At 40.6% G+C, this 24,890-nt stretch overlaps 1 protein-coding gene across 1 annotated transcript; it reads right to left on the bottom strand.

Annotated features, from left to right (window-relative positions):
• Positions 1-1,830: 1,830 nt before the first annotated feature.
• On the bottom strand, positions 1,831-23,555 carry LOC144532925 (uncharacterized). The gene is made up of 5 exons (XM_078273921.1): positions 23,435-23,555; positions 20,827-20,898; positions 8,456-8,570; positions 5,935-6,044; positions 1,831-3,100 (listed from the first exon to the last, which is right to left on the bottom strand). Exons 2-5 carry the CDS (start codon positions 20,891-20,893, stop codon positions 2,964-2,966), a joined length of 429 nt encoding a protein of 142 aa, XP_078130047.1. The 5' UTR covers positions 20,894-20,898; positions 23,435-23,555; the 3' UTR covers positions 1,831-2,963.
• Positions 23,556-24,890: the final 1,335 nt, after the last annotated feature.

Genomic DNA, 24,890 nt, shown 5'->3' with positions numbered 1-24,890 from the left:
CTCAGTAACTGCAGCCTGCGACACCTCCATCACCCTCCACTGATTCTGGATCAGCTGCAGCCTGTTGGCACTGTGTGGTTGGCACTGAGGAGGATGTTCCCGCTGATTTGGGATCAGACTGAGCTGTAACGGCACTGAGTGAAAGAAAACAACAAAAGATACCGCTCACGTTTACTTAAGCCAAGATCTACACCTTTCTGACATTCCACTAACTAACGAAATGACTAATATTTAGATATTAGAGCAACAATAAGGTCAGATGTTAGAACAAATGTGTCTTTTAACAGGAAGGCGGGAAACCCAGTAAGCACTGATTTGGCATTTTAAAGGTTAATAATCTGAGTTTAAACTGCGCTGAATGTAGTCCCTACAACAAATCTTTGTCTTCTGTTTTTTTTTTTACTTTAGTATTAATTCTCCTATTTACTTTTCTATTTTTTTTTCCATTTTTTTTTTTTTTTTTACTTTTACATTTATTTATTAATTTTTGCATTTATTTAAAAAAAAAAATGTATCAATGAATTAATGCCTACATGTATTTTTTCATATTTTTGGTACTTTTAATGGCATATTCATTTATTTATTTTATTATGGCCGCTTCCGTCCTCCATACTTTTAATGCAATTATATCCAGTGTTGGGGAGTAACGGAATACATGTACCGGCGTTACGTATTCAGAATACAAATTATGAGTAACTGTATTCCGTTACAGTTACAATTTAAATAGTTGATATTTAGAATACAGTTATATTGTTGAAATCAATGGATTACATGACGATACTTCTGTTTCACGAGTTTATTCACTCTGAATAAATTAAGGCAACTCCATGCATTTCCCAGAAGCCCCAATATAAAAACGAAAAAATGAGCTATTTGCGTGATCACTGATAGAGGTAGAGATGGAGCCGGAACAACAGAGCCAGGGCAGGAATGTGTTTCTATCTTGGAAATTCAAACAGCATTTCACATTAAAGAAAGAACGGGGAAAACAAAATATAACTGTGCACTGCAGTGCAACCTCTGCTTACCAGCAATCGACCTCCTTTCAGCGTCCAGATTACTCCACCTCCAACCTGAAGAAGCATCTTAAAGTAAGTTTTTTTTTTTTAATTAGCCAAGGGTAGTCGTCTGCTGTAGTTTTACTCGTCACCTTGCTATTTCATAGTTGGCGTGCGACTTTACATTCTCCTACGTGCTGATTTACTAGCTCCAGAGCCGTTGAAAGACTGACTGGCCCCGTTTGACATGCTAGCTAACGTTAGCTAGAATTAGCTCGTGGTAGCTTAGACTGCGGTTAGATTTTTGTAGTTTGCAGTTCGGGACTACAAATACAACAATCTAGCTGCTTGTTCAGGTACACATTCAGCCAGTTGGACCAGAAGAACACACCAGAATAGGCCTGTTTAGTAAGCTGTATGTGATGGCCGCATTCCTACTTATAAAAAACAATTCAATGTGGAAGTAATCCAAGTATTCAGAATACGTTACTCAGATTGAGTAACGTAACGGAATACGTTACAAATTAAATTTTTGGGCATGTATTCTGTAATGGAATACATTTTGAAAGTATCCTTCCCAACACTGATTATATCAGTACTTTAAGCTTATTTACTTTATAGTTTTGAAATGGGACTTCCACAAGTTGCAGGAAGTAGCTTGTTAATGTTAAGGTGTGCAGGAAACCCAGAACGCACTGATTTGGTCATTCAAAGGTTAAAATAGGATTGATTGTCTGAGTTTGAACTGGGCTTAATTTAGTCTCTACAACAAATCTTTGTTTTTGTCTTTTATTTACCTTTGTATTAATTCCCGTATCAATTACTTACTTACTTTATTGACTTTTAAACATTTATTTATTTTAGCATTTTTGTAATCAATTAATGAATACCTACATGCATCTTTTTTTACATTTCTGGTACATTTAATAACATTAATTTATTAATCAAAGCATTTATTTATGTTTAATTTTGGCACACTCTGTACAAATTACTTTTGTTTTTAATTATTATTATTATCACTGCTTTAAGCTTAATAACTAGTTTTGAATTGGTGACCTCAACAAGCTACTTAAGCCACAACTGTCAACATGTCAGACACTTTTAGTCTATTATAAATAATATTTTCTATCTTCTGCAGCTTATCTCATTTTCAGGTTGTAAACATTAATTACACTGTCACAAATAACAATCCTTCTTCCTCAGGCAACAAAGGATAATTACAGATCTGAATTAATTCTTGGAGTTGTAGTTATTTTAATAACTTTAATTGCTTTAATGTTTGCCTGGGTCTAGACCTTTGAGTCCGCCCACTCCACCGAGTTGACTGATTCGTCTTGCATCGTGACATGACATCGCTGCGGTCTCGATAAGCCGCCTAAATATCGGCCAACGTCGTATCATTTGTTTTTACTTCGCTCCGCTCCACTTTTAAACCCCAGCGAAACCAGTATGTTGGCTTGGCTACGCATCGGTGTCGACATAAAATGACGTTAGATTCAGACGCATAGGATGGTCTCTAGTGATTGGTTAAGGGAAATCAAAATGTATTCTCATTTAAAAAAAAACACCAAATCAATGTTTACTGGAAGTTCCATATGCACTTTTGAATCCAGAGATGTGTTTTGTCAGATGAGCTGAGCCTGAGGCAGGGTTAGCACCATTGTGTTGACTGAGCAGTTAATCTGGGTTTGGCCTCAGCTGATCCTGAATCAGTGGCTTTCTAATCGGATGCAAAAAAAGAGAATTGGAGAACTGAAACTGGAGCCATTAATTTCTACTCCAGATAATACTGGATGTTACAGGAAAGAGAAATAAAATATATGTAAAAGAGCTAAATCTTACTGACATGAGAAGGAAACCGAAGAAAAGAATATAAGCAATCTCTCCATGAATAATATAATCAGCCCTTCTAACTGAGAGGATGGGGATCCTGGAATTGGGGCACTGTGGGTGATGTAGTCCGGGTCACATGGCCAGAGCTCGGGCCTTGGCGGCTGCTGCCTGCGCTCTCTGCACGGCTCCCTGGCTGTTCTCCCTCCTCATCAGCTGGTTGGTCTCAAACAGGCCCTCCTGGCCGCCGCCGCCGCCCAACGTCAGCACTCCTGGACCAGACAGATTTCTTGTGACATATTTCATCAAAGCAAACAGGACACAGCGAAGACTCTGACATAAAAAGGTTCCTTTCTGCGACGAGGGCCCGGCTGGGGCCGGTCCCAGACTGATGGCAGCGTTAATGTAGAGCCCAGTAGTTTCTGTGATAACAAAATCATGGACGAAATCGCAAAATTAAGAATTTAAAAAAGCTGCAAGACAGATTCGATAGGGCCCTTATGTTAAGTCAGTGCTAAAAGCTAACTGGACATTTGAAAATATGACAAAACATCTTAACATACATTATAAAAATACAGTAATTCCCAGTGGCTTAGGCATGGTGGGGGATAGTCGCGCTTTGCCAGACCTTCCTCCTCCACAGAGCTGCGGAGGAGGGTCTGACTAGTCCACACAGCATTCTTGGATGGGAGAAAAACGTGTTCTGGTTTATTGGCATTTCTGTAAACCAATCACAATCGTCAGATGGAGCAACGGTGCCTCTGCAAATTAGCCTCGGGAAGGAACTTGTTTTGGTGGAAAATGTGTACGATCAAAAGTTGTTTTAGTCGTGCGAGAGACCAACAGCATGTCGTCACAGCAGCATGGCTAACACCAACAACGGAAGCTAAAGTTACCCACAATCCATCAGGTGTATCTCAACTACGGATCTCATAGTGGCCCAAAATACACAACACTTTTACTTTTATTTTCCTGCACTCTACCAACACCGAAGGGAAGAAATCTTTTAGATGTGCTGACAATTAATTCCTTAAAACTTCAGAGAGGTTCTGGTTTAATGTATAAATCCTTCTTGGTGCTTGTTTTAAAAACGTCTTAAAAGTAGATAAAAGCTTTAGTGCGTAACTTTTGGATATTAATGAACGTCCGTCACATTCAAGCCATTGCCAAATGAGTTTCTACAAAGCTAATTAAGACTATCAGCTCCACACAACTCTCTCTGGATTTCTCAGTATGACTATGTTCAGAAGATTGTGTCGTCCGGTGATACCCGTGCAGAAACTCAAGTGAAGATAATGACCTCTTCTGAAGAGTCCATGTTTTTTTTAATCCCGTGTCCTCCTTGGCTACTAGCAACTGCGTGGAGGGGAGGGGTGCGCAGTCACGGAAGGCTTGTATCATGTGGACGCACTCACAGTTTTATTGTCATTACTTAGAATTCCTCATGGGGGCGACAGAAACTACGCACTATAGCTTCAACTCAGCTGAGATTAACTCTGAATCTAGTTTATGTTTCATCACCTTAATCTTCTGTCAGTTCAAAGAATTTTAGATACCGGTATCGATACCAATACCGTGACTGCGACTACTTTTTTTCAATACCAATTTTATAAAACAAAAAGAAATTACAGCATTACAGCACAAATCTTTTCATTTATTTTTCAGCTCCTACTATGTGAGCCCCGTCTCTGTGCGAAACGCAGAGTTTTTTTCTGCGTGTCTCTACGACGTGTAACGTTAGACAGCCAATCACCAACATTATTAGATTTTGGTAGAAGCATGCTGCGTGCTTATTGGCTCACTGACGCTGATCAGATATACTACTTAGGTATTGAAATTGGGTATTGAATGACGAGGCATTTTTCAATAATCAATACTTTAGAGGCAATTCGGTCGGTGCCTAAAAAGTACTGAATTCGGTACCCAGCCCTACAGCTGACTTCTTCCTTCTGTCTAATAATGGGTTATGGTTAACCGTTACTTGAATTTGGGTTAATGTTCAACTAAAAACCCGAATGAAGCCCTTCCTTTAAAAAAAAAGAAAACACTGCTCGCCCCGCCTCCTGATTTCAGGTTGTTAGATCTCTCAACCTAAAGGAATCTTTATGTTCCATCTCTATTTTTACAAGCACGAAAATGAACCAGTTGTCATGGTGACATGAATAAAAACATGTTGATTACCTCAGAGACTCAAAGCCTAGACACACTCACGGGGGACTCCAGTCCAGACAATTAACACGTTTCACTGTTTAATATAATTAAAAAAGTATTTAAAACATTTGGTATCAGAACAAAGGAGAGAGAGAGAGAGAGAGAGAGAGAAACCATGTGTGAGATTACAAATTAGATACATATTATTCCCTAAATGAGTGACACAAACTTTTAATTATAAGAAGCAGAAAAACTGAACAAAACATTAAAGTGAAGAAAGTAAACCTTAAGAAATGTTGTTGTCTGATGCTTCATCCTCCTGTTACCGTTTTAAATGTTTACTTTCAGTGATGATTACCTGCATCACTGCACTCAAACATTGGAAGAAGTACTCAGATAGGTAACTTAACTAAAAGTAGCAATATCACAGTGTAGAAATACTCTGACACAAGTTAAAATCCTGCATTTAGTACAATAAGTGTAAGTACATTTTACGTAAGTGGTGGTAAGTAGTAAGCATCAAAATGGAGTTAAAGTACCAACAGTAAAATTACTCATTATGCAGAATGGCCCATGCTCAATGGTGTTTAGCCCCCAACGTCTCCTTCTAGGCAGCGCTGCGACCGTTGACTTCAAGGCACCTAACCCAACTCTAACCATAACCCTAACCCTAACCATTGCCTAATCCTAGTGCCTTCCAGGCAGCCTTGCCTGGAAGGAGACGTTGGGGGTTTCCAATAAGAGAAGTCAACGTGAACACAGATTATGAGCGATTCTTTCGCCCCATAGATCCAAAATAAATCCTTAGACCCATTTCTCACAAGCCACATATCTCCTGAACATTGGGACACTAAAATGGCATTTTTCAGACGGACACATCAGGAGGAAATTAACTTTGTTCGAGACCTGTTCCTCTCTCAGGAAAACAAACTCTCGTTGAGTAGTGTAGTCTTACCGTAGCCGTCCACACATCCGCCTTTAAACTCGCCCTCAAACCTCATCCCATCGAAGCGAGTGAAGACGCCGGCGCCTTGAAATTTGCCCTGCACAAATTCCCCTTCATACCTAAAAAGAAAAATTCACATGAACACACATTTTCACAACTTAAATTCCAGTTATTTGGACTCATCTAAGGATGAAGGAAAAGAGCTGAGAGGACGGCGAGGAAGGACATTTTTTAAAAGCAAAAGGAATGTCTTTATAGCGACATGAGCGATAGTTGAGGTTTTGATCTACATTGTAGCAATACTGGTCTGGAATGTTTGGAATTTTAGGTATGAGAGTGACAAATGGCAATGAATAATTAGTTAACTAACAACACAACAGATGACCCTGAACAGGCACAGACACTTGAACATCCAAAGAATGTATGAATGAAAGAAACAAATCTGAAGTGGGGAGGAATGTTTTCAGGCAAGGTCACAGAGTGTGTAATGATGACCATATTTTCTGATAATAATTAAAGAAAAGTATAGCTGTGGAATTATATTAGAGCAGAGATCTTCAACAGGGGGTCCGTGACCCGGGGTTTTTTTTCAATTTTTTTTTTTTTTTTAAGTAATTCTAAATATGTCTTAACATATTCAGTACATTATTATGAATCCAACATATTAATATAAAATATGAATTAGCCTAATTGTGAAAAAATGATTTACACATTGAAGATAACCTTACTGTAGGTGCGGTAGCCACTATGGTAGCCATACAGTTAAGCTTAAGGATTCACTGTGCCTTCCAAATGTATGTTTAGCATTAAAACATGATGTATAAATGATAACCATTTATTTTCATCCATTCGGCCCAGTTTAACATGCAACTCAATTGTATACGATAAGCAGTACTCGGTCTCTCGCTCAGCTAAGGGGTCCCTTACGTTTCTTACCTTCTCTGTTGTTGTTTTTTAACCAAATTATTGTTCCTTTTTTAAAGTTTTTTCTTGAAAACTAAAATGTTTTAACATGAATCCAATATATTATTAGCATATATAAATCAGCCTATTTGTAAAAAAAACAAACATTGATGTGAGGCTAACTGGCCTTAAGGTAAGGTAGTCACTAAAGCTAGAGATGTTCCGATACCGCTCCGATACTGCCTAAAACGCTGGTATCGGTATCGGGAAGTGCTGGAGTTTATGCACCGATCCGATACCACGTAAAAAAGCCCTAAAGAAAATCTACGTTAAGTAGTTTATTTATGTTCTTTTTCCGTTATAACTGACTGTCAAACTGGATAATAAAAGAAAGTTCTGTGGCATTCATTGTTTGTGTTTGTTCATGTTTCACAAAGAGTTTAACTTTAGCCAGACTGACAACAAAGATAGAAATCATATCACATCCATACAGGGATAGTAGTATACTATACATATTATTATGTTAAAACATAATAAAATATATGACACACTGGTATCGGATCGGTACTCGGTATCGGCCGATACGCAAGTTCAGGTATCGGGAAGCAAAAAATGGTATCGGGCCATCTCTACTAAAGCCATCCACAGATACAGTTTATCCTAAAGATTAACTCTGCCACATTTAGGTTTAACATTAAAACATGATTTATAAAGACATGCCAAAAATTATTTAATAGCTTAGTATTCTGTACACTAAAAAGGTATGTATAAAGGCTTTAGGCCGCTCTATACATTATTGTAGGCCCAGTTTAATATGCAACTCAATTTATACAATATATGCAGTAGGGGGTCCCTGCTCCATCTCTCTTTAAGTTAAGGGGTCCTTGGTTTAATAAAACGTTGAAGACCCCACCGACAAAACGATTCATCAATTCAACAAAAATAGATTACAGCCTATATTAAATGATGATGAAAAAAATTCACAACAATAGTCTCCCACCATGACTGCAGCAGACACCTGACACCAAGCAGAAGGTTTGCCAAAAAAATTAATTAATTAAAATTTTAGAGAAACTTTCTGGCTAAAAATTAGTTACGTTTAGGGAAATGGCAGACCAAGAAATGCAGAGACAGCAGGGCAGTGGTGAGCTTGAGGATTTAATCAAATAAAAAGCGATACAACAAAAGGAGTCCTGAAGACAGCAGGCAAAAATAGTTCCAAAACGTAGAGGAAGCCAAAAGATCAGGAATAACAAACAAAAAACTGGAACAAAGACAAAGGGGGTAGACTTACACACACTCACACACAATACAATGCTCTGACAACAGAGGTAACGAGTGTGTGAAATCAGGAACAGGTGAAACACATCAGGGTGGGGCAGAGGTGGGAAAACACAAGGCAGGAAGTAAAACAATACATGACATGGGAGAAAACAGACTACAAAATAAAACAGGAAACTGAAGCATAAAACATACACAACCACGACAAACTAAAAATAAAAAACAGATGAAGCAGAAGAGGTATTGTATACTGTAATATTAGTTTCGAGCTTCCAGATCATTTTTCTAAAAAGTGATTTCATTTTAAAAGGTCAAGGGTGCGGTGAGCAGGAAGGGAAGCACAGACCTGGAGCTGTCGGGGAAGACCAGCACCCCGCAGCCGTTGAAGAGGCCGTTCTCAAACTGTCCGGTGTAGCACGTCCCGTCGCTGAAGGTCAGCTGTCCCAGGCCATGACGCAGACCTGCAACACCAAACACATACAGCTGAGCTCGCTCCTTCAAATCAACTGATTATTTAAAACAATAAAAATAAAAAATACTTGGCTTTAAACTCCACAGGTGAGATATGGAATTCCCAAGAGGCTCATAAAAAAAGATATAACAACCGGTAACAGGAAACCAAAACAACAAGGCACGATAAGAATGGGCAGAAAAACAAACTGGGCGTGATGATGATAATTATGAAACTGTTAAAAAGTACTCAGGCTTTCCCCGAGCGTATTGGCCTAAATTGACCCTCACCAGACCTAATCCACTGGAAAATTATTATTTTTACATTGTCGGTGCGTCCACATGATACAAGTCTTCCGTGATCATGCACGTGCACGTGAAATACAGAGAGCGTTGTGTGGAGCCGATAGTCTTAATTAGCTTTGTAGCAACTCATTTGGCAATGGCTTGAATGTAACGGACGTTCATTAATATCAAAAAGTTACGCACTAAAGCTTTTATCTACTTTTAAGACGTTTTTTAAACTACAGTTAGCCTATGAGGGACAGAACGGTTGGAAACTTAGACGTAATCATACTTTCAAATCTCCAGTTAGCTTTTTGCGGTGACTTAATGTAGGATAATGTATGGAATCTCTCTTATAGCTTTTTAAAATTCTTAATTTCGTGATTTTTTCTTTTTCTTTGGATGATTATGTTATCATAGAAACTATTGGGCTCTACATTACTGCTGCCATCAGTCTGGGACTGTCTCCAGCCGGGCCCTCGTCGACGAAAAAGACACTTGCCACCGAGCTAAACAACTTTTCTGGAGGAAACCCTGGTACTAAACCAAAAGATAGAGTGGGCGATCATTCTGTGTGAAGACATGATGCAAATATTTATCACCGAAAAATACACAACTATTCTATTTAACTGGGAATGTATGCAGCTGTAACTCAACTGAATCTCAGAGCATTACAGATTTTTACAAAGTAATGTCGGCATTGTAAATTTCTATTTATTATCATATTATTTATTATTAGCTGTGACCACTAGCTCTATGGCTCGCTCTGTCGGTTGGTTGGTTTATTTTTTTTATTTTTTTTTAATGTGTTTATGTATATTTAGGGTGTTTAATTAGCCACACATCAATCTCAGTAGTCATATTTTTCCCATGTGTGTTGAATGGAGATCAGTGAAACCTCCAAGACGACAATAATCAGTTATGAAGTAAAATAACAACTGAATGATTCCAAATGGGAAAAAAAACTAAACTTTGATAATACATGAGTCTATTTGGCCTTCTAAGATCCTCCAATAACTATAGTACAGACAAAGCTTCAGACCATGTTTTATAAAGGACACGGGGCATATCAACCACAGACATGTTGGAGTCCCACACTTAAACCAGAACGGACAATAGAACTGCAAACCAAAACAATCTTGTGAGAGGTCAGTCTCATTTGGAATAAAATGCTTACTGAAATCCATCAATATTTCAAAAAGAACAGTTGATTTGGTAACACTTTACTTGAAGGTCTCTACATAAGAGTGTCATGACAGTGTCATGAACACATGCCACTGTCATGACACAGTAACCCTATCCCTAAGTCTAACCATAACTTGTCATGACAAAAAACGAATGACACTTAGCATTATGTCATAAACGTTTGACTTGTTTATAATGTTTATGACACGTTCATGACAGTGTCATGTCACTCTTATGTAGATACCTTCAAGTAAAGTGTAACCATGGATTCTATGCTTGAACGTTTAGTTTATTTTGATCAATCATCAATCAAAAACAAAAAAAAACAAAGTGTCACCTTAGTTCATGCAGTGTCATCTTAACTCATTTATGATCAATATTGATTGATAAAAACATTTACAAGTGGTCGCGATTGATACACACAGATTATGATGTTTTCAGTTCGGTTTGTTCGTCTGTCAGCAGGATTACGGAAAAACTCCTGACCCGATTTTCATGAAACTTGGTGGGAGGGTGTAGCGTGGGCCAAGGAAGAACCCATTACATTCAGGAGCGGATCCGAAAAACAAGGCGGAAACACAGAGTATTTTTCACTTTCACTAACATTGCGAGATGAGGCATTAGGCCTTGGCAGAGGTCCTTCTAGTTATGGTTTGTGGTGACTTCTAGGCTATAAAGTAACAAATAAAACAGCTCTAGACAGGAAAATAGCATATATACAATATTCACGCACAGTCAGTACTTTTAAACACTTTTCAAAAATTGTTTGTCCTAGCACGGTACAAAGAAAGTAATCAGTGATTTGCTCAATGTTATTAGACAATGGAACATGATGTGAAATATTTTTGTGCACTCCTAAAACAACGTGTTTCCCAGCATAAATGTCATTTGAGTGGCTAACTACCCGACCGTGAAGCCTGATATCTGCAGTGGGACTTACACAGCGGCTCCACTGGTTTTGGGCATTTCTTAATGGGATATTGCCTGGAACGTCCAATTAAAGCACAACCCTGATTCGCAAAGATTTTTCACATGGGTACGATCAAATCAGTGGTCTGTGCCTGTTTTCACGAATCAGATGTAGAATTATTTAGATATTTCTCTTTTTTCAGTTTTAGAAACAAATAAGAGAAAAACAAAAGAAAACATTTGTGAATGAGGCCAGATGTTTTGAGAAATCCAAAGTGCATTTCTTCCTTGTGTGTGTCTGATTTGATGTTCTTGACGCCTTTTTCTAAATTCTTTCTACTTTTATCCACGTTTTGTTGCCTTTTCTGATGTTTTTGTCGCCTTTTTTGACATTTCGGACACAGTGGATCCTTTTTAATACATTTCTCCCTATTGCTTGTCTAAATAACAGCTGAGTTCTGTACAGTCTGTAGTCCATCAATAGATGATGGGTTGAGACAAGTAAAAAGGCCTTTTGCAATAAGCAATGCACGGAGATAAAAGAATGTAGAATGGTCTCTGTGTCTTTAAAAGTTAAAAATAGATCATATTTTTGAAATACTGTTTGATGATGAAACATAATTGAACAAGCTTTGTGGTATGATGCTCAAAACTCAAATTGTGGTCAAACTAAACAACTTCTTATGAACATAATGAGGCTAATAATGGGAGTGTAAATGAGGAAGCATGTCAGCTTGATTGACAGGTTTCTCAGCCAATCAGAGTCAGCTGCAGTGTTCAATGCTGACTCAGCTTCAGCCTGTTGTACAAACTTTCTCCCTTGAGATATTTTAACAGTAAACCCCAACCACAAGCTTCAAAACGTCCCTTCAGAAATAATAATAATACATTTTATTTGGAGGCGCCTTTCAAAACACCCAAGTTCACCTTACATTAGATAAATATATGGGTAATATCGCACACGCAACGCCCGTGTTTTTCTACAGCTTGTCACATACTTGGTTAGTGTGAAGATACACAATGAGCACAAAAATGCAAGTAAAACATCCAATAAGCTTCAGACGAGTAAAGGGTTTAATCTCAGCATGAATACCACATCAAAGAAGTTCAGACGCTTACCGAAAGGTGTGTGGCGATTTTCTTGGGAAAAACATTTTAAAAGGCAGGTACAGTACTATTCTAACGCAAATGTTTGAGCTAGCAGTTCAGGGGGATCATAATCGGTGCTTAAATGCTTCTCTCTTTCATTTTTTGCCTCTTAAAATGTTCCCACAGAGGTAAGACCTAATTCCTCCCCTCTAATTCTGCGACTAAATTCCAGGAAGAGGAGGGTGGCAGTCGGAGGAGACGGGGAGGGAAAGAAGTGAACATTTCTCCATGCCAACATCTATTAGCAGGCCCAGCGGGACATAGCGGGAGAAGAACTGGATGTGAGGCACGATTGGAAACGGGCTGAGGAGGTCCTGGTTTCCTCATAGCAGCCGCAGGCGAGGAAAAGGATTTACTATCAGCTCGCCAAGTGGCAGAGAGAAAGAAAGATCTGGTGTGTGTGTGTGTGTGTGTGTGTGTGTGTGTGTGTGTGTGTGTCTGTGTGTGTGTTTGTGTGTCTGTGTCTCTGTCTGTGTGTGTGTGTGTGTGTGTGCATGTGTATCTCTGTCTGTGTGTGTCTGTGTCTGTGTCTCTGTCTGTGTGTGTGCATGTGTGTGTGTGTGTGTGTGTGTGTGTGTGTGTGTGTGTGTGTGTGTGTGTGTGGATGGGGATCCCTAAAGTCCCTGACACACCGAGCCGTCGTTCCTAGTTAGGGACCTAGTCTGTGCAGTGTGTCCCGCTGTTTTTTGGGCCGCTGGCGGCGTTGGCGTCGACCTGATTGGCTGTTCAGCTTGGAAACAAGAGTGAGGAAAACAAACAAACCATTGTGACAGGCACACCCAAGGCTCCTTTCATTTTTTATCTCATCTAATCAATCCAATAAACATAGAGCTATCAAAACTGGTCAAAAATTATGTTCGCATGTTCCTTCTAAAAACACACAGGTTCAAACTATTGGAATTACTTTTTTTGCACACTTTTTTTATGTCCATAAGATGGCAAACGTAACCTACAACGAGATTAACATAACTTGTTTAGGCATATTTATTCCAACAATAACATGTCTTTAAAAAGATCTCTACATACCTACACATTACATAATCAACTAACGTTAATAAACTAATATCCTACACCGTGATATTTAATATAAAGACAGTAATAGACCTTTCTCTGCGCCCTCTGGCCTCTCTCCCCCACCGCTAAACACATAGCCCCCTAGCAAGGAAGCAAGCAAGCTAGCTTACCAGCCTGCCGGCCAGCCTCTAAATCAGTAAAATGTAAGAACTTAATGTTTAATTCACATGCTCTTGTCAAATCTAAGGAAAGCACATGGCTATCGCCTGATGAGTGACATGTTTGTCTAATTTTACGGTAACCAGTGTATAACGGGCCATTCGGTCGCTCCGCTCCCACCGTGGGGAGACTTCTTTGCCGAGAGATTGGATGACAGCCCGGGAGAGGCACAGTTCAGTTAGCCATCTCCCGGTACTGCTGTCTTCCCGAGAGGGAGTGAACAGAGGGACCGTAGGCTCTGTTCGGTTCTGCCGATTCTGGGTATCATAGCATAGGTATCCAGTGTCCCTTGTTAAATGATTACAGTCGCCTGCTGGTATGGGGAGGTATTTCCTTGCATGCATGCGCAAAACGTACGTGGTACTTGGCCGTCGGCTGTAGTCTGTGCGGTGTGTTCCAGTGCAAATGTTTTGGCCCAAACAAAGGTGACGAGGGCTGACGAGAGGCGACGCCACAGGTGGCCGTCGCCGGTGGTAGTCTTGGTGTGTCAGGGCCTTTGACAGCGGATAGGGATTTACAGGAGGGGGAAGGCAGGGGGTGAGGCAAGGGTGAGCTTAGAGAGTGTTGTCCCTTGCTCCCAGCTAATGGCAAAGTAAATTAGGCAGTCCATCTGTCGGGGCTGCTTAATGTGCTGCTCTCAGCAGGGTTTTCACGGGAGATTTGGGGAAGAGATTTGGAGAAGGCAGAAGCTAAATCTGGAGCTCTGCATTCCATTTTCAGAGTCCTCTGAAACATCCTGTATCCATATGTGCAGATATGTATGTGTGTGTGTGTGTGTGTGTGTGTGTGTGTGTGTTTGTGTGTATATATATATATATGGGTAAAAAAGGGGGCCAACAGGGACTTAAATCCAACTCTTCAGGCTGTGGGAGCCTTGACTAGCGACTAAGAACCTGAGGCGGAAAATTTCACAGACTAACTGCTAAAATATGACTGATCTGTGGAATGTCAACGAGGCCGCAGTTGTCTGGCCACAAACACCAAGAGCAGTAGGAGTGTGTGTGTGTGTGTGTGTGTGTGTGTGGGGGGGGAGAATCAGTTCACGTTATGTATCGTGATTTTTTTTTTGGCAATGATTTTTAAAATCAATCACGTTCCCTGGAATCAATTTCTTTTTATTAATTTTTTTTTTTTTTACATACGATTCGCCTAAATATTTCCTGTGTATACGGCACCGCCAACGGCGACTACATCATATCCGTTTCCAGTGAAACAGAGTGAAAGCAGAAAATCCATGTTATGCTCTTCTTTACAAATGACATAAATAAATGTCAGACCGACTGACATGTGATTTATTATTTATTAAGTCTCATGATATATTATCTCTAGAAGTGAATTATTCAAGTTTTGTTTTTGTAAAAGAAGGAAAAGAAAATCGCAAACAACCAAAACTATGGAATCGCAATACTCCGAATCCAATCGGCACCTATGTATCGTGAAAGAATCGAGTCGGGACAAAAACATATCGTTCCAGCCCTAAAGAACAGCGTCTTCCATCAAGCATTAGAGGAGTATCAATTTATGAATGCTGCTCTTTGAATATAATGAAATCGGGTGCCAAAAGTGAAAGCGCTTCACAGGCCGCTGTAACAGTTTACTCGTCACTGAAGGGACAGATTATCAGTAAGCCGCTGCAGCATTTATTTCCTCTTCGGATTTGATCCCGCCAGACAGACTCTAATCTGTCACTCAGCTCCTTTGTAACGCCCTCCCCTCAATCTCGTGTCGGGTCACGGTCTCCGGCTAATTACAGTTTAGCAGAATTTGTCCGGCTTTTATGTCAATCGATAGCGGTAATGCATAGATGTTAAATGACTGCATGGGTTGAAGTACATGAGTAAATGGCTTCTGGCTGTACCCTGGCTGTTGTGCATGTACCCAACCTACTTCCTGTAACCTGATAGCCTCTGGGCCTGTCTTCACCCATCGCTCCGCTGAATTATTCATGTGACACCGTAGACCTCTGTCCAACACACCACTACATGTTTGTGTGCAAACAGTGACTTTGCATGCATGGATCTGTGCTCATGGCAACACCTCCCAAACAAACACACACACACACACACACACACACACACACGTTTGTTTCACTATCTTTGTGGGGACCCGTCATTGACATAATGCATTCCCTAGCCCCTTACCCTAACCTTAACCCTTACCCTCACCCTAACCATAACTTCATTCTAACCCTAATCCTAAAACCAAGTCTTAACCCTCAAACAGCCCTTTAAAGTTGTGAGGTCCAGCATTTTGGGCCCCACAAGGCTGTGCAGACCCAGACACACACACACACACACACACACACACACACAGTTACATATTACAGAGCAAAGTCAGCAGTGTTATTTGAGCTTGTAGTGTTAAAGTCAACACAATACACTGTAATATGGGTACACACATATTTTGAAAATGCCAGAAAACAATTGTGTTTTAGGAAAAGGTATGTTAAGTACTAAAAAATACATTCCCAGGAGTACTTTAGCTCTGTTTAGACATGGAATTATACAAGGTGTCTTAACTTGTGAATCGGCCCATACTGAGTACCGATCTGATACCAGTGCGTAAAAAGAAATATATATTTAGAAACCCTTTTGTAAAACATGAACGCCATAGAACTTTCTTTCAGTTTGACAATCAGTCATAATGGATAAAGAACATAAACTACTTTAAAGTGAAATTATTCAACAAAACGACTTTACACTGCACCAGAAAAGAAAGGATAGGTTCCCTAAATTATTGATACGTGTAACACTGGATACAACTCAGAAATGGCAAAAATATAAAACTGTGCCCAGGCGTAGGCTTCAGAGGGTTAAAAGGTCCAAAACAGCAACTACACAAAGCTCTTGAGATTTTTTCCCTCGACTGCTGTTTCCAATGTTAAAAAGTAACTTTCAACCTCAGCTTTTAATAATTATAATGTAAACTTTATTAATACTAGAGATGGTCTGATAAAAATTTTTGCTTCCCGATACCGATTCTGATACCTGAACTTGCGTATCGGCCGATACCGAGTACCGATCCGATACCAGTGTGTCATTATGTTTTAACAACTGTATACTACTATCCCTGTATGGATGTGATATTATTTATCTTTGTTGTCGGTCTGGCTCAGGTTAAACTCTTTGTGAAACATGAACGCCACAGAACTTTCTTTTATTATCCAGTTTGACAGTCAGTTATAACGGAAAAAGAACATAAATAAACTACTTGAACGTATTTTTTCTTTAGGGCTTTATTACGTGGTATCGGATCGGTGCATAAACTCCAGTACTTCCCGATACCGATACCAGCGTTTTAGGCAGTAAAACTGGATACTGGTATCGGTATCGGAACATCTCTAATTAATACCTCAAGGGGAAATTCATTTTTTTCACTGTGTTTTTTATATATATATTTATTCACACACAAATGCACAAACAGGACCAATACACATGCAATATGTTTGTGGAGAGATGCAAAGGCAGGCTGCCTTACAGGGTGGTGCTCCAAGCAGTTGAGGGTTCAGTGCCTTGCTCAAGGGAACCTAGACAGTGCCCAGGAGGTGCCCGCACTCCGTACTTGGTCTATGCGGGGACTTGAACTAGTGACCCTCTGGTTCCCACGCCAAATTCCACCGGATGTCCCTCATTTTGTGCTTTCTTTGTGTTTACGTTAAACTCCGGTCAGATCGATCCACATTAACCAGAACCTCTGACGATTAACGCTACACGCTGAAAATGGCAAGTTTTGAAGTAAATTTAGATTGTGCAACATTCTCATTTAAATAGCTCACGTTACTGTATTGTGTGAACAGTTAACTTCATTTAATATTTATACTTTATACACTTATACAGTGACATGTGGCGTTTTCTTTTGCCGGGTGCAAATGTTTCATCAAAACAAGTTCCTTCCTGAGACTATTTTGCAGAGCCACTTTCGCTGCGTCCGGAGCTTAAGAGGAATTATTTTTAATATTTTTTTATTTATCTTCAATATGTAGTATGTTTTTCTTGAACTAAAAATAAAAAGTCACACAATGCCAAGAAATCCTGGCAGTTCCAAACAGCCTACACAGATCTGCATCAGCTCTATTTGTGGACTCATTTCTCCAGTCGTAACTTAGAACTGTCTGTGCTAAAAAAAACTCAAACCTGAGCATATCAGAGCATCAGAGTCAAACCGGTTTAGCAGTTTTTCTGCTAACAGTGCAGAGACCATATGTCCCTCCCTGCAGTTTCACGCTTCACTTTGGTGCCAAACTTTTATGCTTTGTTAAACCTTGCCCTAAAGCTTGTTTGAGTGTTTTTGTCAAACTGAAAATACTGGTTTAGGTAGTGTGATTTCCTATCTCAGAGGGCTCACTAACCAGATGCTCTGCGTGTGAAAATGTTCCTATAGTTACTGACTTCAGTTTTACACCTTATTTTTATTTTTCCTTCCCGTTAGATGCAATCTATGCGAGTGCAGGTACATTTAAAAGCCAACTAGTTCACCCGTGTAGCCACGGATGTGCCCGGTCTGCCTGTGCCATCGAAATCTCGAGCTGGCACACTCATCATAATAATAAAAAATGTCAGGCTATGAGTTAGCCGCAAATTAAAAAAAGAAATCGTTATATTTCTTAGACGTCTGGTATCGTCCGTCCCACCCATGGATGTTTAATGGGATCGCACATCAATGCCACGTTGTGCCTGCTCATTTGAACTCCTTGTCAAGTTTCCGGTCGCTGGTGGCGGCCCCTCCAATAACAAACTGCACAGGATCAACAAAAGCCACAGGGCAATTACGCTCACAGACCGACTGAACAGTTTATCTGTTCTTTCATTTGAGAAGGAGCTGACAGACACTTTGGATTATGATTAAATTATTTCATTGTTCAAGGCTCCGCCGTCTTGCACTGTGATGCTGTGGTATGTAGCTTACATTGCTCTTTCAGTTTGCTGTCATGCTATCAAACTCAAACTGTGGTTTTTATTGTTTTCTTGTCTGAGGGATTATGACTGTAATGAGAGGTTTGAAAATAAACTCTGTTAATCTCACAACTTTATACTTTATATTGATGGACACATGATGCTTACTTAAAAGGTGGTAGCAAGCAATGTAAATCCAATATACTTCATCAAATATCTCCTCACGGTCACCTAGCTCTTTAGTTTCTGTGTGCACTGAAACAATCCGGTGTTCCTACACAGCCCTGGCTCTGTAAAGGGAAAACAGTCAGAAAGGTGCGCAAGAGCCACAAAACACTATTCCAGCCTATCAGCAAGCGAGTGATGCGAGTGATGGGGGCAAGGGGGGGATGTGAATGTGCAGTCCGGGCCAGGAGTCATCACTAAGAAGAGTTGGCAGAGAAACAGCAAAAGAGGAAAAAGGACTGAAGAATAGAAATTAAAAAAGAAGTTGTATGACCGGGAAAGGAGGAAGACAACGCCTCGTTAACATCGCTGAGGCGTTTCAACGCTGCAGAAACCTCCGTGATATGGTTAACTGCTCCTCAAGATCTCTGCAGGGTAAATCCAGACAGCTAGCTAGACTATCTATCCAATCTGACTTTGCTCTCGCACGACTAAAACTACTTTTGAAACGTACACGTTCCACCAAAACAAGTTCCCCCCGAGGCCATTCTGCAGCGTCTCCGTGCGGAGCTTAGCGCCGCCCAAGACGATTGTGATTGGTTTAAAGAAATGCCAATAAACCAGAGCACGTTTTTCTCCCATCCAGGAATGCTGTGTGGACTAGCCAGACCCTCCTCCGAATCTTATTGGCATCCATTTCGGCGTCTTGCGCTCGCCATCCACTCAAAACATAACGTTAGCCTACTACTCTTTGGCCGGCTCGCGAGCCCAAACAAGTGTGTGCGGCGTGCTGTTGTTATGTTTCCGGTCTAGCTAGATCCGGTGTGGTGTTGTAGTTTTTCTAACGTTACTAGTTATTGTAACAGCATGTGAAAAAAACTACAAAGTTTGCTAGGCCAAAAAGAACGTTAATCTCGCAATAAAAGAATTGACGCCGTTAAAATGGGTTTGCTTTAACGCCGTTAATAACACGTTTAACTGACGGCACAAATTTTGACCGATTAATACTATATCAGTTAAACAGTTAAAAACAATATTAAAACAAAAATAAAACAAAAGTTATTTAAAAACATTTTGCATGATAAAATAAAAAAATAGGCGATACAATCTATTTCCTAACTGCTAGTGAACTAGCAAACTTTGCACTAGCAAGTTGCGTTTTAAGCTGCTCTTTCTTTCTGCTCCTGGCTCTCTGCTGGACGGTGCTCACAGCGGAGAACTTCATGACGTGTGGCACGACATCACCGAGGACTGGCGGGTTAAATTGGCCATCCTACACACAGAGTACGCCAGACGGTAACAGCTGACAACCTCGCAGGTGGGTGCAGCGGAGACAGGCTACGACACAAGCCACGGACCGCTGAGTACTTCTTTCGGTCGCTGTGTTGCTTGTCGGTTAACAAGGGTCGACATCGGTCAGAAAACCCCCCTCTAAATTAGCATCCCTAGTAGTAGGCAAATATTTTAAATAATGGTTAAATGAGATCCCAAAATAAGAGTAAAAAATTTTTTTTTACTCTTAAAACAGTAAGTATTTATTTTAGTTATTCAATGGACCCAAATGTGTTGAAATGGGCAGGCGACAGTGCTTGCACACACCAAAAACCTTTAAGATATCCATGCTTTGCAGCATTTGTCTCCATGGTCTTTATAATAGAAATAGTTTTATGCTGACTTCCTTCCCCCTGTCCGTACAGTGAGCCGAGCACATACTCAAAGAAACCTATGAGCGAGAAATGCAATTAAGATGCAAACAGGTCCCAACTGGTGGCAAATAAAGTCTTAAGTACTCCACGTACGTTACTGTGATTATGCTCACTTCCCTCAAGAGCATTATTACATGAATCAAATACAAGTGTGGTTATTTACACGGGCTCTGCTTTGCGTGCATTATCGTCTTGATCCCATTCGGGGGCGTAGCTGTAATTTCCAAAGTGAGGGGGGCAGATTGTTCAGGAGGAGTATTTTTATTGAAAAGATCCTCTACCATTTGTCTCACCAAATTGTGGATTCCAAGTCACCTACATTTAATTTATGATTGAAGGAAACTCAGATGTTTGGGGGTAGTGTAATTTTTGGCCGTAATAGCCCAAATTTGGCGGCCTCTGGCACATTCTAATGCCACTAATACACTGATCTTACACTGAGTTTTCCTCCCTATATTTTTTGTATATATTTTTACTATACAGTATATTATTTTCTTATTGTCTACACTGTATCTATATGAGTCTATCAATCAACTGACGCAACCCGAGTACCGTGCACACCCGCCTACTTATGATGCGTTCAAATCAACTAAGACGTGTTGTAAGCGTGGCGGACGGATGGCACCGACATTGAAAGTGCCGGGGACATGTCCATAATCCTATTATAGCAACCCTTCTGCTGTGCATGCAAATGCAGCCAGTGATGGAGGATGGACGAGTGAGAGTGAACAGGTCGGCCTTGCCTTCTTTCCATTCGCCGTGGTACTCCTCGCCATTGGAGTAGCTGAAGGAACCTCGTGTCAGGGTCATGGGTCCTGCTGGCACACACGACAACACACAAAAACATCATCAAGACATGGACCAAATAACCTGTAGCTCTGACATTCTGACACACGCACGCACAGCTGAGAGTTCATCTAACAATGTGTCCACCTTTTAACCAACCGTGTATGGCGTCAGGATTATATCATATCTCGCGAGTGCGATAAAACATGCTCACGAGCAAATTATATCATTTTGCACGAGCAGATATCCCTCTTCGCGCACCGATACAACAATCGAGAGTGAACAGGCAGCTGTGAGCGTGAAACAAAACATAGGGAGAGGGAAAGAATGGCCCCGAGTGTCTGCTGTGGAAGCGCTGGAAGGCATACAAGCTCTCGCAGGTAAACTCTGCTCGCGAAGTTGATTTCTGCTCGCCGCATGAAACTGACTTTGGAATTTTGGGGGCGGAAACCAAGGAGGCACTGGCCCTCCTATGGTTGGTCACTTTTACGGCGATATCACTCACGGACCTCCTTAGTTTACCTTGATTGACAGCTTTCATTCAAGAAGCTCGGAGTTGGTGTCCCGGCCGAAGAACAGTTTTTCTGTCTTTATTAACGATTAAGCGCAGGATAGCACCGTAAATAAAGGACTGTATGTGTCTCTCATCCGTTGTGATGTTGGTGCGCGAGGAGTGATATCTGCACGTGTGAAATGATATAGTTTGCTCGTGGAGCATGATTTATCGCACTCATGAGATATGACATAAATCTGACGCCATAACCATGGGTTACTTGCATTTTTTAACACTGCAGTGTGTTGGGTGCAGTGCTTTTTCTCTAGGCGGCCGCATGCAGCCACATAAAAATAAAAGATGCTGGCGCTCAGAAAAAAAAGCTATATTTACAGTCAATGAGGTCCAACACTGATGTTGGGCAAAATGCCTGGCCAACAATTGAAGTTCCAAGTGGGACAGCAGAAGATTAAAGAGTAACCTCTCAAATATTATGTTTTTCATTAATCAAATAATTGTTTAATCCATAAAATCACAGAAAAAAGCATGCCCATCACAAATTCCTAGAGCCTAATGTGACGTCTTCAAATGACTTGTTTTGGCTGACCAAAAGTCCCAAACCCAAAGAGATTACATTTACTGTGATTTAAAACACAGATTAATAGAAAGTCCTCATATTTGAGAAGCTGGAAACAGCAAATGTTTAAGATTTTGTTTTTTCATTTATGAAATTATTGACTCTTAATTTTCTGCTGACTGATTTATCTGTTAATTGACTAATCATTTCAGCATCAGTTCATCTCTAAGGTGTTGGATAGGGCTGGAGTCAGACTGAGGCTAGTCTCGCATTGCTAGACCTTCTAGACAGCGCCGCTAAGGAAGTTCTGGCTAGTCCACACAGCTCTGGTTTATTGGCATTTCTTTAAACCAATCACAATTGTCTTGGGCGGCGCTGAGCGCCGGACGCAGCAACGGTGCCTCTGCAAAATAGCCCTGGGGAAGGATCTTGTTTTGGAGGAACATGTGCATGTAGGTAGGCAAGCACTGGAATTGAAATGGCAGTTGAGTGTGTGATGACAATTTTACTCAAATAAAAAAGATAAACATAATTTGATTGTCGGTTCTAGCTCGGAGGATGTTTCCAAAACCGACCACAATTTAGAACGCCAACTCAAAGAAAGTGGAAAGCGAGGGACATCCGGCCAAAGGACATCTGACGGAGCCTCCAGCGACACCTGAACAATCCCCTAAATGAAACGTCGATATAGACTAGGCTGAGGCTCCCCAGCTCTCCTGTGCCCTGTGTGTCCGATTCCCTCTCTCTGCTCCATTTGGTCGAACCAGTACAGGTGGTGGAGCAACATTTCTATCTCTATTGGGCTTTTCTTTTTTTTTTTTTCTTCAAGAGAAACTTACCATAAATTGGAGTACGGCAGCATGAACCAGGGCAGATGCAATAGCCTAATATACTATTAAAGTACTGCTTCACTTTAGGATCCCTCACCTGTTTGTGCCCCCTGGACATGTGTCCTACTATTAGCCTAGCAGCCTAGCCTACTCCAGCAGTGGTATGACAGCAACACACTGGCACAGCAGAGGTGTTTTTATTCATTTAGGCGTCTTATGCGTCTCCTGTCTGTGTTTTTGTAGCTGTTTGACACTTTCCATTTTCAGTTTTACTCAAATCCATTGTCATTTGTTAACCAGCTTTGTTTACTGTGGCTCTCTGAGGGCTAACGTTATCTTTCCTCTCCTCTCTATTGTCTCGAAATGATGTTATATAGACAAACTACCGCCGACAGGAACATTAGAGAAACATTTAGGCTTCACAGTGAAAAAGAAAACATCTAAGGTCCGTTTATTAGGCTGAATAATTATCAAATGCCATCAGACACGATGTCATATTAGACAGGAGGAGGAGGAAAGGATCTATGGTGTATCCCTCCGTCTAATGTTGCCACAGTAACGGCGCCCTAATCCCTTTCATCCTGCCGGCATGAAGCTGTCAGCCTCCGAAACAAACACACGCACACACACTGGGCTGTCCTGGAGTAATAAAATAAACAGTTTACCTGTTTTATTAAAGAGCAACTCAGTCCTTTTTCTCTACATCACTGAAAACAACGCGGCAGTTGGAGGATTTCTGCTCCTCTCAGCGACAATTTCGCTTTTTTCACTGCTAGTTCCCTGGCAGCGCAGCAGCCTCAGCGTCTCTGCAAGGTGCCGCGGTCTCATTGGCTGCCCTTCCTCCACTTCGATTCAAAGCGGCCTCCTATTGGCTTCTCTCCAGCTGTCCAGACATCTTTGTCGAGGGCAGAGGGTTTAATGGCTTAATTAGCCGGAGTGCTCCTCCGTTAAAGCGTTTGCCCTTGCCTTTTTTTATGCGCTGCTCACCGTCTCTGTAGGATTATAAAACTGCAGCGAGGTTCCTCCTAATGATACTGTGTCATTTCATGTTTCAATTTGGTGATTAGACCCGTGTTTTGGCGGGTTTTATGTAACTTGATTTATTGTCCTCACAGGGCGCTAGGTGGTGAGGGTTTGTTAAATGAGGTGATATGGATTCAAAGCCAATAAGGCTTTAATTCACTAAAACGCTAAGGGGGGAAAAAAGAATCAAGGTGACCCAAATGCAACAAAACGGCCCTAATTTGGTTTGGTTGGGGAAAACTGGATTATTAAGCAATATACTAACTAATAGCCTATAGGTCTAATTAACTTTTTTTTCATTAATAAGACATGGCAAACATTTAACTGTTGCTAGTTACCAGTGGTGGAATGTAACTAGTATCCTACATTTACCCAAGTACTGTACTTAAGTTCAAATTTAAGGTACTTGTACTTTACCTGAGTCTTATCTTTTCATGTCACTTTCTACTTCTACTCCGCTACATTTCAGAGAGAAATACTGTACTTTTTACTCCACTACATAGATCTGGCAGCTTTGGTTACTAGTTGCTTATAAATAAGATTTTTGCACACAAAACACATGTAGTTTATGAAATGTGATGTTTTATTATAATTTAAATTATCCAACAATCTAACGGCCTACAAGTCCAGCTCCTACATTAATCCAGCTGCTCCCTCATCAAGCTTTTCCAGATCGTATAATGGGGTCATTCAAATTTTGGAGGAAGAGAATAAGATCTCCCCAGAATCAGAAATCAGAAAAAAAAGGTTTATTGCCAAGTAAGTTCTTACAAGGAATTTGCCCTTGTGTTTGGTGCATACATAAACAAACAAACAAACACATTGGACATGAATATGAAATAACTGCTGCTCTTTGTTTGTTTCAGTTGGTTGATTTATAAAACATATTTCAATAGATGCATAAAATACAACATATAGGCTCTCAAACTTTGCCAGGGATGGAACAATGAAGTCCTGGATTTTATTCCTATCATTTGTTTTCATAAGAAAAGGCTATATTAAAACGCAAGATGCAGACAGGCTTACAACTTTCAGACAGCTTGCTCACGTCACATCTACGTCGTCTCTCTCAGTTGGAGGCTGCGCAGTAACGCTCAG

The sequence above is a fragment of the Sander vitreus genome, chromosome 2, assembly GCF_031162955.1.
Source record: "Sander vitreus isolate 19-12246 chromosome 2, sanVit1, whole genome shotgun sequence".
NCBI classification, from domain to species: Eukaryota; Metazoa; Chordata; class Actinopteri; order Perciformes; family Percidae; genus Sander; species Sander vitreus.
This window is presented reverse-complemented; position numbering and strand designations above follow the sequence as displayed.